General features: G+C 40.0%; 1 protein-coding gene across 7 annotated transcripts in view; it reads right to left on the bottom strand.

Annotated features, from left to right (window-relative positions):
* AKAP9 (A-kinase anchoring protein 9) overlaps nt 1–16,837 on the bottom strand; it is a 165,520-nt gene that overhangs the window by 45,877 nt on the left and 102,806 nt on the right. For all 7 annotated transcript variants that reach the window (XM_040260254.1, XM_040260256.1, XM_040260257.1 and 4 more), the window contains one exon: nt 13,899–14,125. In XM_040260254.1, coding sequence (XP_040116188.1) covers nt 13,899–14,125 — 227 coding nt within the window. The remainder of the gene's footprint in view (nt 1–13,898; nt 14,126–16,837) is intronic.

Below are 16,837 nucleotides of genomic sequence, written 5' to 3'. Positions count from 1 at the left end.
AGGAGCAACTATTAATTTCATGGCTGGAGTCACCATCTGCAGTGATTTCTGAGCCCAGATAAATAAAGTCTGACACTGTTTCCACTGTTTCTCCATCTATTTGCCATGAAGTGATGGGACCAGATGCCATGATCTTTGTGTTCTGAATGTTGAGCTTTAAGCCAGCTTTTTCACTTTCCTCTTTCACTGTCATCAACAGGCTCTTTAGTTCTTCACATTCTGCCATAAGGGTGGTGTCATCTGCATATCTGAGGTTATTGATATTTCGCCCAGCAATCTTGATTCCAGCTTGTGCTTCATCCAGCCCAGCGTTTCTCATGATATACTCTGCATATAAGTTAAATAAGCAGGGTGACAATATACAACCTTGACGTACTTCTTTTCCTATTTGGAACCAGTCTGTTGTTCCATGTCCAGTTCTAACTGTTGCTTCCTGACCTGCGTACAAGTTTCTCAAGAGGCAGGTCAAGTGGTCTGGTATTCCCATCTCTTGAAGAATTTTCCACAGTTTGTTGTGATCCACACAGTCAGAGGCTTTGGCATAGTCAACAAAGCAGAAAGAGATGTTTTTCTGGAATTCTCTTGCTTTTTCCATGATCCTGCAGATGTTGACAATTTGATCTCTGGTTCCTTTGCCTTTTCTAAAACCAGCTTGAACATCTGGAATTCATGGTTCACATATTGCTGAAGCCTGGCTTGGAGAATTTTGAGCATGACTTTACTAGCATGTGAGATGAGTGCAATTGTGTGGTAGTTTGAGCATTCTCTGGCATTGCCTTTCTTTGGGATTGGAATGAAAATGGACCTTTTCCAGTCCTGTGGCCACTGCTGAGTTTCCTAAATTTGCTGGCATATTGAGTGCAGCACTTTCACTGTATCATCTTTCAGGATTTGAAATAGCTCAACTGGAATTCCATCACCTCCATAAGCTTTGTTCATAGTGATGCTTCCTCAGGCCCACTTGACTTCACATTCCAAGATGTCTGGCTCTAGGTGAGTGATCACACCATTGTGATTATGTGGGTTGTGAGGATCTTTTTTGTACAGTTTTTCTGTGTATTCTTGCCACTTCTTCTTAATATCTTCTGCTTCTGTTAGGTCCATACCATTTCTGTCCTTTATTGAGCCCATCTTTGCATGAAATGTTCCCTTGGTATCTCTAATTTTCTTGAAGAGATCTTTAGTCTTTTCCATTCTAGTGTTTTCCTCTATTTCTTTGCATTGCTCACTGAGGAAGGCTTTCTTATCTCTCCTTGCTATTCTTTGGAACTCTGCATTCAAATGGGTATATCTTTCCTTTTCTCCTTTGCTTTTCTCTTCTCTTCTTTTCCCAGCTATTTGTAAGGCCTCCTCAGACAGCCATTTTGCTTTTTTGCATTTCTTTTCCTTGGGGATGGTCTTGATCCCTGTCTCCTGTACAATGTCACAAACCTCCGGCCATAGTTCATCAGGCACTCTATCTATCAGATCTAGGCCCTTAAATCTATTTCTCACTTTCACTGTATAGTCATAAGGGATTTGATTTAGGTCATACCTGAATGGTCTAGTGGTTTTCTCCATTTTCTTCAATTTCAGTCTGAATTTGGCAATAAGGAGTTCATGATCTGAGCCACAGTCAGCTCCCGGTCTTGTTTTTGCTGACTGAATAGAGCTTCTCCATCTTCGGCCACAAAGAGTATAATCAATCTGATTTCGGTGTCGACCATATGGTGATGTCCATGTGTAGAGTCTTCTCTTTTGTTGCTGGAAGAGGGTGTTTGTTATGACCAGTCTGTTCTCTTGGCAGAACTCTATTAGCCTTTGCCCTGCTTTATTCTGTACTCGATGGCCAAATTTGCCTGTTATTCCAGGTGTTTCTTGACTTCCTACTTTTGCATTCCAGTCCCCTATAATGAAAAGGACATCTTTTTTGGGTGTTAGTTCCAGAAGGTCTTGTAAGTCTTCTTAGAACTGTGCAACTTCAGCTTCTTCAGTGTTACTGGTCGGTCTATGCCCCAACTGACCAATTCCAGACAAGGTAATGACAAATTCCTATTTATTATGACTTCTTATATGAGGGTTCCAGTGAGTTTTGAGAAGACACCTTAACGTGCAGCTAAATCTGACTTTCTTGGGGCTTCGGCAGTTACAAAATCATCAATATCCTAGATTTTCAGCTTTATGAACTGGCTGGATCCTTGCTCAGCATTTCAAACACCTTTCAAAATACTCTTTCTCAGTTCTTTCTGCAAATTAAATTTTCCTTGATAATCTGGCCCAATTTCTCTTATTTGAAGCAAAAACAAAAACAAAAAACCCAGAAAGTAAGACATATCCTTTTGTAAACAGAAATATTTAGGTCAAGGCAAGAACTAACTACAAAGAAAAAAGAGAAAAGCTAGGAGAAAAAAAACTCAAAAAAGCAGCAAATTAGGATGACAGAATGGGGCAAACAGCCCTCACAACAAGAGTACATTAACTGACGGCATAATTAATGTTCAGTAAGATGACCCTGAAATAAAATAATTCACATAACAGTATGTTTGTAAGAGAGTGGCAAACAGCTCTCCCCCAAACAACATATTAATGGATGGTATATTACATATATTGATGTTCAGATAGGTTACTTGAATTGGAATAATTCAAATAATATATTCTTTTTCTTGAAATTTTAGAAAGCACAAAACACCTTTTGCAATCAAACACAGTTCAAATAATTTCAATCTTTAAGAAGCCACCCTTTTAATTTTCTAGACTAGCTCATTATTCCCTGGTTTCAGGTAATCAAGATTTGCAATATAGGTTTGAAGGCTATTAATTTGTGGAACAGAGATATGTTTAGCTTTAATTGTACAACGTCAAGCCATTTAACTTTTTTCCCCAGAAATATTTCCCTCCACTTGTGAAACACTTCTGTTGCTCTCCTTTGTATTTATTTTTCTAAGTTATTTAAGAGAGACTAAGTCCTGGCTACAATACCCTGACAGAGCCCTGACTGATGCTGATAAAATGCACAACAGGAGCAACACCTAACAGCAGATGTATTTCAACACTTTAGTACAGCTTATGTTTAAGACATAACAAAATGACAAAACAAAATCTTAACAGTACTACTGTTTCATCCTCAGAAAAAGGCTCCTTTTTTTGAGAAAATATAGAAACATGTACCTTAAGTTCCATCATTCTAAAAAATGATTATTTATAAATTCATGAGAGTTGCCTATAATAAAAATCTTTCTTTGGTAGTAAACCCCTCATTCATTGTTTTCTTCTAACACTGAAAGGAATCTCTTGGTAAATAATCTCCTACGGCTCTAAACTACCTCTGAACTACCTCTAGAAAACTTTAATTGCTAAAAGATTATTTCCACAGAACAGACTGATTCCTATTTGTACTTGATCCAAAAATAAAGAATCTGAAACCATACTCTCACAGATAACTTTTCTGCAGAACCACAAAGAGACTACTAAATAAAGACAAGGTTAAAGAGATTAACTTTCTAAGGGCTTGAGAGTAATCTCTCAGCACCTTTACTCCTAGTCCAACAAAAGCTATCCCAACCTGGGACCTCCCTGGTGGTCCAGTGGCTAAGACTCCATGCTCCCAAAGCAGAGGGCGCTGGTTCAATCCTGGTCAAGGAACTAAGATCCCACATGCTGCATAGCATGGCCAAAACCCAAAACCAAACAAGACTACACTTCAACACAAATGCTTAAAAAGCAAAAACAAAGTTATCCTAACCAATAGGAACTATAATAGGCTGAATACAAGCCTGAATATATGTATGGTAGCCTGTGTCGGCAAAAGAGAAGTGAAATCCATCCCAGAAAATGTATTATTATATGGATTTGGACATACCATGGGGCAAATCACTTGTGAAATCTAATACATAAAGTACAACATTCCTCACAGATACTATGAAATCAGACTATAAAGGTAGATATTCTGATACTTCATAAGGAAAATGATTACTTATTATTTTATTAAAGCAAAATACATCTATGGAACCTAAGTGAAAGTGAAAATGTTAGTTACTCAGGTATATCCAACGCTTTGCAACTCCATGAACTGTAGACTGCCAGGTTCCTCTGTCCATGGGATTCTCCAGGCAAGAACACTGGAGTGGGTTGCCATGCCCTCCTCCAGGGGATCTTCCCAACCCAGGGATTGAACCCAGGTCTCCCACACTACGGGTGGATTCTTTACTGTCTGAGCCACCTGGGAAGTCCATGAAACCTAGTGCGCCCTCCAAACTTCAAGGTAAGTATAAGGTTTAATGACGATTTTCCAATAAAGTTATATAAAACCAAGCCAGTTTAAAAAAAAAAAGAAAGAAAGAACCTTGAATATTTGAAAATATTTACTTATACTACCGGGTGTTTTCATTGAAACTCCTCCCCAACTCCAAACTAAAGCCCACAATCCAAGACAATAATCTCTCTCGCCATCCTAAAGGCAGTTTAATCCCTCTGACCCCTTGTGTTCTGGATTCCATCCTCTCCCAGCCCAAGGATCTGGCTTCACAAGGCCCATCCCCTCCAACCTGCACATTCTACTTTTCCATGGCTACTCAGTATAAACATTTGAACCGTAAAAAAAGCATCCTGCCCCTTTCAACTGTTCTGTTTTCTTCACAGCCAGATGTCATGAAATTGCTGTCTCTGTTTCTTCACTCCATTTCTGTAACTGTGTGAATTGTGAATTCCTCCTCTATCAACTCCACAAAACTGTTCTCATGAAGGTCACTGATGACACCTATATTGAAATATCGAATGGACACTAAATTCTCAGCATTCATTACCTTTCCATGGTATCTGACATTTACAGAAAATCACTCCTCACCTGGCTTTTAAGACACTATTCTCTAAAAACAAAACAAAACAAGGACATTATTCTCTTGATTTTCATTGCTCATTCATCTCTTCTGTAGATTGATATACCTTTATTCCCTTTTAAATCTCAGCACTCTACCAGCACAAAAATTTAGTTCTCTACACTCTTCAAAACCATAATTTCAAATGTCTTTAAAAGTGACGCCGACTTCTAATCTAATCTCCCAAACTCTAGACTCTAGAGAGTATCTTTTCCCTCTATGCACTCTAAGGCTGCACTCATTTTTCATTTCTTTTGTATCAGCCATCTCAGTAAATGACATATACCAATAGCAGCTGGTCAAGGATCTACATGTGGCTTCTTCCCTCTTCCACTCCTTATCCCCCACATGCAACGTCACACCAATTTCTATCAAACTCAACTTCCTGCAAGTTTTGAAATCACTTTCCTCTTGCCCTAACTTGATTTCTACCCTCTTCACTTGGAGTATTTTAAGAGTCTCCTGTTTCTGCACATTCAGCATCTCTCCTCACTCTTTTCCAGCCCATCTATCCACCACATTGCCACCAGAGGAAATCCCTGTAAAAAAACAAATCGCAGAGTATTTTCCACCAAAAATATTTCAGTTTTTCACCACACTTTTAAGCATAAACTTAAAACTTTTCAACTCAGCCCTCAAGGGACGCGGTGCTGACCGCTGCAAGCCTTCTACCCTCTGCTGCCCACATTCCATCCTGGGTGTTCTTAACACAAAATGACCCACTATCCTTGACAAAAATTTTCTTCTTGACCTATCCACTTAGTTTCTACTACTAAGTCTTTTTCTTAAAAGACTCATTTTCCCTTGAATTACGATTTCACCTTCATTACTTCATGCAAAAAATAGGCTCAAAAAAGGACAGAAATGGTATGGACCTAAAAGAAGCAGAAGATATTAAGAAGACGTGGCAAGAATACACAGAAAAACTGTACAGAACAGATCTTCACGACATAGATAATCACAATGGTGTGATCACTCACCTAGAGCCAGACATCCTGGAATGTGAAGTCAAGTGGGCCTTAGAAGGCATCACTACGAACACAGCTAGTGGAGGTGATGGAATTCCAGTGGAGCTATTTCAAATCCTGAAAGATGATGCTGTGAAAGTGCTGCACTCAATAGGCCAGCAAATTTGGAAAACTCAGCAGTGGCCACAGGACTGGAAAAGGTCAGTTTTCATACCAATTCCAAAGAAAGGCAATGCCAAAGAATGCTCAAACTACCACACAATGGCACTCATCTCACACGCTAGTAAAGTAATGCTCAAAATTCTCCAAGCCAGGCTTCAGCAATACGTGAACCGTGAACTTCCAGATGTTCCAGCTGGTTTTAGAAAAGGCAGAGGAACCAGAGATCAAATTGCCAACATCCACTGGATCATGGAAAAAGCAAGAAAGTTCCAGAAAAACATCTCTTTCTGCTTTGTTGACTATGCCAAAGCCTCTGACTGTGTGGATCACAACAAACTGTGGAAAATTCTTCAAGAGATGGGAATACCAGACCACCTGACCTGCCTCTTGAGAAACCTGTATGCAGGTCAGGAAGCAACAGTTAGAACTGGACATGGAACAACAGACTGGTTCCAAATAGGAAAAGAAGTACGTCAAGGTTGTATATTGTCACCCTGCTTATTTAACTTATATGCAGAGTACATCATGAGAAATGCTGGGCTGGATGAAGCACAAGCTGGAATCAAGATTGCCGGGAGAAATATCAATAACCTCAGATATGCAGATGACACCACCCTTATGGCAGAAACTGAAGAAGAACTAAAGGGCCTCTTGATGAAAGTGAAAGAGAAGAGTGAAAAAGTTGGCTTAAAGCTCAACATTCAGAAAACGAAGATCATGGCATCTGGTCCCGTCGCTTCATGGCAAATAGATGGGGAAACAGTGGAAACAGTGGAAACAGTGGCTGATTTTATTTCTGGGGGCTCCAAAATCACTGCAGATGGTGACTGCAGCCAGGAAATTAAAAGACGCTTGCTCCTTGGAAGGAAAGTTATGACCAACCTAGATAGCATATTCAAAAGCAGAGACATTACTTTGTCAACAAAGGTCTGTCTAGTCAAGGCTATGGTTTTTCCAGTGGTCATGTATGGATCTGAGAGTTGGACTAGAGAGAAAGCTGAGCGCTGAAGAATTGATGCTTTTGAACTGTGGTGTTGGAGAAGACTCTTGAGAGTCCCTTGGACTGCAAGGAGATCCAACTAGTCCATCCTAAAGGACATCAGTCCTGGGTGTTCACTGGAAGGACTGATGTTGAAGCTGAAACTCCAATACTTTGGCTACCTGTTGCAAAGAGCTGACTCATTGGAAAAGACCCTGATACTGGGAAATGCAGTTTGCAGGATGAGAGGGGGCGACCAAGGATGAGATGGTTGAATGGCATCACTGACTCAATGGACATGAGTTTGGGCAAACTCCAGGAGTTGGTGATGGACAGGGCATGCTGCGGTTCATGGGGTTGCAAGGAGTCGGACACGACTGAGCAACTGAATTGACTGAATGACTGCCTTCACTAAAATTGCTCTTGTCAAGTAAGCAAGGCGCTCCCCTCAACCACCTGCATTAGATTTTAGAATCCACTCCTCTGGGTTTATTGACCTGAGCATTAACTGCATTAACTGACAGAATGATTCACTCCTTTCATTTCCAAAGGTCAGAAAAAGTGCCAGTCAAAAGCATGGTCTCGGAAGTCAGTCTGCCTGGCTTTAATTTCTAACTTACACCCACCTTACAAGCCTGAGCAAGTTCTCTGGTTTCTGTGCTTCTGCCCTGTACCCCTCCATCCCCTCAGTCTCTATTTAACAAGGTGGTCAAATTGATCCTTTTGAAAAATATAAGTTAGATTAGTTACTGAAAAAATATCTAATGACCCAGAGCTGGAGACAATCTGTATGTCCTCTGGATAAACAAACTGGTTCATTCTCCTTGGCTCTCAAAAGAAACAAACTATTAACACACGCAGATGAATCCTACATGCATTTTGTTAAGACAATGAAAGCAGACCCAAAGAACGCATGACGCATGATTTCATTTATGACTCTGGAAAAGGCGAAGTTATAGGGACAGAACGTAGCTAAGAGTTGTCAAGAACAGGAGGTGGAGGAGGGGCTGCCTGTAAAAGAATGGAGGAGCACCAGGGAATTTTGTGGAGATGGAACTATTTTGCATAATGTTTTTGGTGGTAGTTACGTAACTCTAGCATCTGTCACAACCAAAAGAACTGTCTACACACAAAATGAAATTTACTGTATGTAAAATTTTTAAAAAATTAACCAAAGTGTCAGGGAACCCAAAATGGAATAAAAACTGTAACAAATGATCATAATTGTATTAAAATGGATAACAAACCTACACTTCAGGGGTAGGGAGAAAAGATTTAACCTAAAATACTCTGAAAAACAGTACTTTATTTACTGTGAGGCTAAAGACAAAAAAAGTCAATCAGTTCAGTTCAGTCACTCAGTCATCTCTGACTCTTTGTGACCTCATGGTCTGCAGCACACCAGGCTTCCCTGTCTATCACTGACTTCCGGAGCTTGCTCAAACTCATGTCTGTCGAGTTGGTGATGCCATCCAACCATCTTATCAAAAAAAGTACTATACATAAATATTGTACTCTAGTTAGTAAAACTGTGTTTCCCAGGGGTATAGGTTAGCAACTGTAAAATTACTTTATGGGTATATATGGGTATGAAATTACTTTATGGGTATATCTGGTTAACAAATATGTAAAACTACTGTAGATCCTGAGAGCCTGGTCTGTCATCTTTGGAGAACAAAGTTACAAAGGAAAGGGGAAAGGGCAGAAAGAATGCTGTGGTAGTAGCGGTACTAGTTGGGAACTGGAGGTATCAGAATGAACTTATACTTTTATTATATATACAAACAGATACAGAGAAGAAACAGATGCAAACTCTTTTTCAAACTGTCTGCTGAGAGGACCATGACACCTTACTAACAATAAGCACATACAGCACCCAGGTCTTGGTTTCAAAGTATCATCCTCTAATAAAGGGAACTTCTAATAAAATAAAACTTCCTTGGAAAAGGGGCTGGGGCAGGGAAAATACAAGATGGGCTGGAGACTGTGATAGTGCGAATGTTCGAAGGAGGAAGCCCCATGGAAGTGCCCAAGAGCCAACCGGAACGACTTCTTCACATCGAAGCTCCAACAGAACTACCTCAGTATCTGATTATAGCTAACCCACTGAAAAAATCAGCAGCTATGAGCCCATACGAGGCCTGACCAGTTAAAGAAAATGTGAGTGAAGAAACAGCTCTTACAGGAAAGCCCCAATCAATACATGAAGAATGGTGAATGATGACAGCAAGTCACCACTGGGACATCCCAGTAACAACGGTACAGGCAAGACCTACCAATGGATGCTAAGACTAGTGGGTGGAAGTTTAAAGAGAAACAGGATATCTGCATAGTATCAAAGCACCTCCCCCAAATATTTATTAATTACAAGAGGAAAGTAATAACAGAATGAGGAAACCCAGTAGATACCACAACTAATTGAGAATACCACCACTAGTAAGAAGACATATGCCTTTAAATTTGATACACAGAGAAGGGTACATTCCTCCTGTGGTGTTGTTAAATGCATAAGTTTCATATAATCATGAGAAAATATCAGACAAAATCAAATCAAGGGACATTCTACTAAGTAACTGGCCAGTTCTCAAATGTCAAGGTCATGCAAGGCAAAGCAAGATTCAGGAACAGTCAGTCTGGAGAAGACGACGACGACACGACAATAAATGCACAGTGGGATTCTGGAATAGATCCTCGAACAGAAAAGGAGGCTAGCGGGAAACTGGTAAAATCCAAACAGCTTATAGTTTATAGTGATGCACCACTTTTCACTTCCAAGTTTTGAGAATTACAGTATGGTTACACAAGATGTTAACATTAGGGAAAATTGAGTGAAAAGCACATGGGAACACTTGGTACTATTTTTCTTTTCTGTAAGTCTAAAATTATTTCAAGGGCTTCCCTGATGGCTCAGTGGTTAAAGAATCTGCCTGCCAATGCAGGAGACACGGGTTCAATCCCTGATCAGGGAAGGTCTCACACACCACGGAGCAACTAAGCCACAACCACTGAGCCTGTGCTCTAGAGCTTGGGAATCGCAAGTACTGAGCCCGTGCGCTGCAACTACTGATGCCCGTCCGCCCTGGAGCCCATGCTCCACAAGAGAAGCCGCCACCGTGAGAAGCCTGTATGCAGCAAAAAGTGGCTGCTACTCGCCAAAACTAGAGAAAAGCCTTTGCAGCGACCCAGCACAGCCAAGAATAAAAACTTTTTACAAATTATAAAAAACAAGTTAAAAAATTGTACCCAAAGACTCCACATCTCATTATGAATTAAATTCCAAGTTCCATGAGATCCAGTCCCCAGGTATCACTCTGACCTTGGCTCCCATACTTTTCCCATTCTTCTGTTTGAGCTGCATGGGCTTCTGTCAACCATAAAGAGAGCCAGCACTGGACCACTTCAAGGCCTATAGTCACTACTTCTTTGCCTGAAACATTCTTTCCCAACTTACCTACCGGCTGTCTCTGCTTGCCTATCACATTACCAGAGAGGTCATCCTGAACTTTCCTATGTAAAATGTTCTCCCCGCCATCACGCTCCATCTCCCCTATTTTAGTTTTCTTCACAGCAGGTATCACCATCTGGCATACAATGTTTATTTATCATCAGGCTCCACCAGTATATCCCTAGCTCTATGAGACTAGAGACTCTGTACATTTTGTTCAATGCTGTACCTCCAGTATCCAGAAGAGCCACTGTTATATACTAGGTGCTCAATAATGATGAATGAGCGACTCTTCTCAAAGTGTCAAGCCCTCCAGTAAGCTTTACTTGTTCTCACCTCACCCTAAACTTTCAGATGCTGCTCTCTTTTTTCTAGTCTCAGGGTACCCTATGCAGAGCTATTTTCCTGAAAGTCTCTTTCACTGCAAAAAGGCACCATAGCAGTGTCACCTCTGTTTTAGATTTTTATGACAAGTTAAAAAAAAAAAATCCAGATAAAAGGGAAATATTCCATCATGAAGAAGAATCAAATAATGCCTCATTTAAAGGGAAATGGAATACTAGTCATTTCACAAAGAGAACTATCCATTATTTTGGAGTTAAAATAATTGATAAAAATATTCATCATGTTCAAAATAATTTTAGTTATTAATGAGAATATCATGAAGTCAATGTCTTTAAACAGCTCTCATGGAAAAGCAGTAACTGAACTAAATTTAAAGAAAAATTTTCAAAGTTTCCATTCCCACTGCCTTAAAAATGCAATTCATCTAAGAAATACCTGATTTTTATATCAACTGTTAACAGCTACTTTAATTTTTTTATATAACAGGTTGTTAGTAGAACACTTCAGAATTCTGCAAGAATGTGGATATGATAATAATAAGTCTGAGGTCAGTGGTTCTCAAACTTTAGTCTGTATGGGTGTCACCTAAGGGACTTGTGAAAACACGGGTTTTGGGGGCTCCGTCACTCACTAAGGCTCAGGCAGGGCCTGAGAATTTACACTTCAATCAAATCTTTAGTGATGCTTGTGTTGCTGCTTTGGAGACTGCACACTGAGAACTACTTATTGATCTAGGCAAAATTCTGTGCTCTATTCAGTGGTATTGTAACTAAAAAGATACAAAAAAATCTACATGATATATCGCTGCTTTAGTACTTAACAAATGGAGAATAACCAGGCTCCTAATGCGCCTCGTAGGGCCCGCCCTGGGCACAGAAGCTTATCTGATGAGCTGCAGTCTTAGCCTGGGAAACAGTGTCAGGTGGGTCTCTGCTGCCAGTGTTAATGGATTATGGGAACATTTCTCTTCAGCAGCCTGAAAGAACAGGTCCAACCACTCAGCACTCCTGGTTTATTTACCCTGGTTTATTCACCCATGGAGCTTGTCAAATGCCAAATATATTACATTAACTAGACTGTCTATAGACACAACTCAGTGACTTCACTTTCAGTTTTCCCTTTCATGCACTGGAGAAGGAAACGGCAACCCACTCCAGTGTTCTTGCCTGGAGAATCCCAGGGACGGCGGAGCCTGGTGGGCTGCCGTCTATGGGGTCGCACAGAGTCAGACATGAGTGAAGCGACTTAGCAGCAGCAGCAGACTGTCTATAAATTACAATGGGTATCAGGTAGTAGCAAAAGTATTAACAGAGCTCAAGACTGAGGTCACAGTATTTAATAGTGGTCAAAAAATGAAAAATATTAACAGCTGTTTTCATGGCATAAAGATAAATACAGAAATTAAATATCAATATGGCTGAAATAATAAGAAAAAACAAAAAAGAAGGATCATGTGGAAATTCAGTACAGAATTATCTCTACTACACAACTTTCACAGAATAAAATAAATAATTACGATGCATATGCATTCAAGCATTAGAAGTGCTGAAAAGCAACAGCGGAAAATGCTCCAAGTGGCGCAGCTGATCCAGTAGAGGAGCGTGTTGCTCACGTGGCTTACACATAAGCATTCTAAAAGAAAGCCAAATCCAGCACTTACATTAACTTTGTTAAAGACTTCAAAAGATATCAAAACTTAGTAGAAAATATGTATTTTAAAACTGTAGCTGCATTCATAATTTCAATGCTTGATCTTCAGTTGGCTACACCTGAGGGTGATGAAAAATTCAATAAACGTAATTCTTTGATACAAAATTATAATTTAATGTTTTGTCAAGTTAATAACACAGCGAGGCTGATTTTGATTGATGCCATTTCCTTAACAGCACTCAGAATGTCAAGAATGAAAAATAACTCATTTTGATTATCGTGAAGATGGGACCCCTGTCATTCTTTGTGTAAATAATCATCCTTGTCCTGGCTATTATAAACAGTGCTGTAATGAACACTGGGATACATGTGTCTCTTTCAATTCTGGTTTCCTCAGTGTCTATGCCCAGCAGTGGGATTGCTGGGTCATATGGCAGTTCTATTTGCAATTTTTAAAGGAATCTCCACACTGTTCTCCATAGTGGCTGTACTAGTTTGCATTCCCACCAACAGTGTAAGAGGGTTTCCTTTTCTCCACACCCTCTCCAGCATTTACTGCTTGTAGACTTTTGGATCACAGCCATCCTGACTGGTGTGAAATGGTACCTCATTGTGGTCTTAATTTGCATTTCTCTGATAATGAGTGATGTTGAGCATCTTTTCATGTGTTTCTTAGCCATCTGTATGTCTTCTTCGGAGAAATGCCTAGTTCTTTGGCCCATTTTTTGATTGGGTCGTTTATTTTTCTGGAATTGAGCTGCATAAGTTGCTTGTATATTTCCTAGATGTCCATCAGCAGATGAATGGACAGCAGAAAGCTGTGGTACATATACACAATGGAGTATTACTCAGCCATTAAAAAGAATACATTTGAATCAGTTCTAATGAGGTGGATGAAACTGGAGCCGATTATACAGAGTGAAGTAAGCCAGAAAGAAAAACACCAATACAGTATACTAACACATATATATGGAATTTAGAAAGACGGTAATGATAACCCTGTATGCGAGACAGTAAAAGAGACACAGATGTATAGAACGGTCTTTTGGACTCTGAGGGAGAGGGAGAAGGTGGGATGATTTGGCAGAATGGCGCTGAAACATGTATACTATCATGTAAGAAATGAATCGCCAGTCTATGTTTGATACAGGATACAGGATGCTTGGGGCTGGTGCACGGGGATGATCCAGAGAGATGATATGGGGTGGGAGGTGGGTTCAGGATTGGGAACTCATGTACACCTGAAAATTAAATCTGAAAATTAAAACACTGAATTTTAGAATTTAAGATTTCATCAGTATATTATATTAACCCTTACCATCTGAAAACAAGACTAGTGATACCAGTATTGGTTGTCATAAAAACTACAAATTATTAAAGGGGAATCAAACTAGATTCCTGTGAGACAGAGGAGAGAAAACCTTTAGCTGTAGTTCCTGAGCTTAAAAGAAAACCTACTTCCAACTCGGTGTGTATTAGCAATATAAGGAGATTACCTGACTACTAGTTTCACTTATGGCTTCCAGGAGTTTCTCAACTGCTGCTTGTAGTCGAGAGCTGATATTCAGCATGAGCTCTTCATTTTCAGGGTCTATCTCGGGCCCAGTGAAGCCGCTCCTCACGAGCCGCTGTGACAGCTCTGTCCCTTCCTCAGCTGCTTTGCACCACATGCTACTGTCGCTTCTTGGTATGTCGCTTCCAGAATAAGAGGGTATAGATTCATCTGTAGTCAGAATTATTTTGAAGGTATAAATCAATTACAAGGCATCATTTTAGTAAAAAAACAAAAATTACAAAATAAAATCAAATTAAAACTTGAAGTCACTGGAAAGAAAGTGTTATTAAGAAAACACTGTAACAAAACAAAAAATAGGCAAATTAAGAACGCAGTATTATTTGATGACCTACCAGGTATAAGAATGGGAAGAATAATGCTATACTAATAGGACTTTGCATAAATTAATACTTGAGAGTTAGTAGTTTTCCTTTGACAAAAAATCTTAAAATACCTTTCAATAGATATTTACTAAATGCGCACCGTGTAGGGTTTACTAAGTAATGGAGATGTATAGGTGGCAAGATGGGGTTCCTACCCTCAAGGGCATTACACACAAGTGTAATGAAAAAACAAATATTTAAACAACAACATAAAAGGAAAACACTGTGCAATGGGATAATCCAAGTGTATGGAAAGATGAAGTGCTTGATTCTGTATAGAGAAAACATTCTGATTTCTGAGCACGATCCTGGGCAGCATCACCTGCTTGGCTAGATAGTAAAAGGGACTAGGACCTTTTTGTAACTGGTTACTCCCAGGTGGCTCAGTGGGTAAAAAAAATCTGCCTGCAACGGAGGAGACACAGGAGACATGGGTTCAGGAAGACCCCCTGGAGGAGGGCAAGGCAACCCCCTCCAGTATTCACGCCTGGAGCATCCCATGGGCAGAGGAAGCTGGAGGGCTACGGGTCCATAGGGTTGCAAAGATTCGGACACGACTGAAGCAACTGCGCAAGCAGCACGCATACCAGGAAGAGATTAGACTAATAAACAGTTCTAATTTAAACTGTGGCCTTATGTTTCCACGCTAGTCTTTTTTCTTATATAAAGAAAACTGAGTTTACATAGGCAGAGATAAAGCTTTGGAAACGTTTTCTCTAAACTGAAATAAAAGCATAGGTTATTGATCACTTCCATGGAATACTGTACTCATCTCTGGCAGCTTGCTACAATCCAACAATGAAATTCCCTGAAGAGGAACTATCTATTCTTTTATTAACATGTAGCACATATTTATCAGTAACTGTGCAAAGTCAACAAATTAAAAGCAGAAGAAATTGTAATTTCCAAGGTACTTGGAGTAAATACTCAGTTTGATACAATCACCCAGGAGAATAAGAGCTATTCTTTAAAATGTTTTGCTAAAGTAGCTGGTGCCATATGGAAGTCTCTCAATCTCACCCAGTAAAAATACCAGATGCAGTTTCAGATACAAGATCTGAAATCAGCACAATTCAACATTCTCTGAGCAACTCCTCTGTATAAGTCACTAGCTGAAGAATCCAAAATTGTATTCCAGAAAATGACTTAAAATGTTTGCTATTATGTAGTGGTGGCGGTTTAGTCACTAAGTCGTGTCTGACTCTTGCTATTACCTGTGCTGTGTGCTTAGTCGCTCAGCAAAAGTTAACAAACTTACTTTTAACTTCATGGCTGCAGTCACCGTCTGCAATGATTTTGGAGCCCAAGAAAATAAAGACTGTCACTGTTTCCCCATCTATTTGCCATGAAGTGATGGGACCAGATGCCACGATCTTCATCTCTTAAATGCTGAGTTTTAAGCCAGCTTTTTCACTCTCCTCTTTCACTTTCATCAAGAGGATCTTTAGATCCTTGTCGGTTTCTGCCATAAGGGTGGTATCATCTGCATATCTGAGGTTACTGGTATTTCTCCCAGCAAACTTGATTCCAGCTTGTGCTTCAACCAGCCCAGCATTTTACATGATGTACTCTGCATGTAAGTTAAATAAGCAGGGTGACAATACACAGCCTTGACAAACTCGTTTCCCAATTTGGAACCAGTTCGTTGTTCTATGTCTGGTTCTACCTGTTGCTTCTTGACCTGCATACAGATTTCTCATGAGGCAGGTCAGTTGGTCTGGTATTTTCCACGGTTTGTTGTGATCCACCGTCAAATGCTTTGGTGTAGTCAATAAAGCAGAAGTACATGTTTTTCTGGAACTCTCTGGCTTTTTCTATGATCCAATGGATGTTGGCAATTGGATCTCTGGTTCCTCTGCTTTTTCTAAATCGAGCTTGAACCAGTTCTTGGCTCATCTACTGTTGAAGCCTCACTTGGAGAATTTTGAGCATTACACTGCTAGCATGTGAGGTGAGTGCAATGGTGTGGTAGTTTGAACATTCTTTGGCATTGCGTTTCTTTCAGATTGGAGTGAAAACTGACCTTTTCTAGCCTTGTGGCCACTGGTGGGTTTTCCAAATTTGCTGGCAAACTGATGCAACACTTCAACAGCATTTAAAGTAGGAAATCAAGAGATACCTGGAGTAACAGGCAAGTTTGGCCTTGCAGTGCAAAATAAAGCAGGGCAAAGGCTAACAGAGATTTCCCAAGAGAACCCACTGGTCATGGCAAACACCCTCTTCCAACAACACAAGAGAAGACTCTACACATGGACATCACCAGATGGTCAACACCGAAATCAGATTGATTATATTCTTTGCAGTCGAGATGGAGAAGCTCTACACAGTCAGCAAAAACAAGACCAGGAGCTGACTGTGGCTCAGATCATGAACTCCATATTGCAAAATTCGTACTTAAATTGAAGAAAGTAGGGAAAACCACTAGACCATTCAGGTATGACCTAAATCAAATCCCTTACAGGGGAAGAGACAAATAGATTCAAGGGATTAGATCTGA

Source organism: Oryx dammah, unplaced genomic scaffold, assembly GCF_014754425.2.
Source record: "Oryx dammah isolate SB20612 unplaced genomic scaffold, SCBI_Odam_1.1 HiC_scaffold_18, whole genome shotgun sequence".
Lineage (NCBI taxonomy): Eukaryota > Metazoa > Chordata > Mammalia > Artiodactyla > Bovidae > Oryx > Oryx dammah.
The sequence above is the reverse complement of the archived record's forward strand: the minus strand, read 5'-3'. Positions and strand labels throughout refer to the sequence as shown.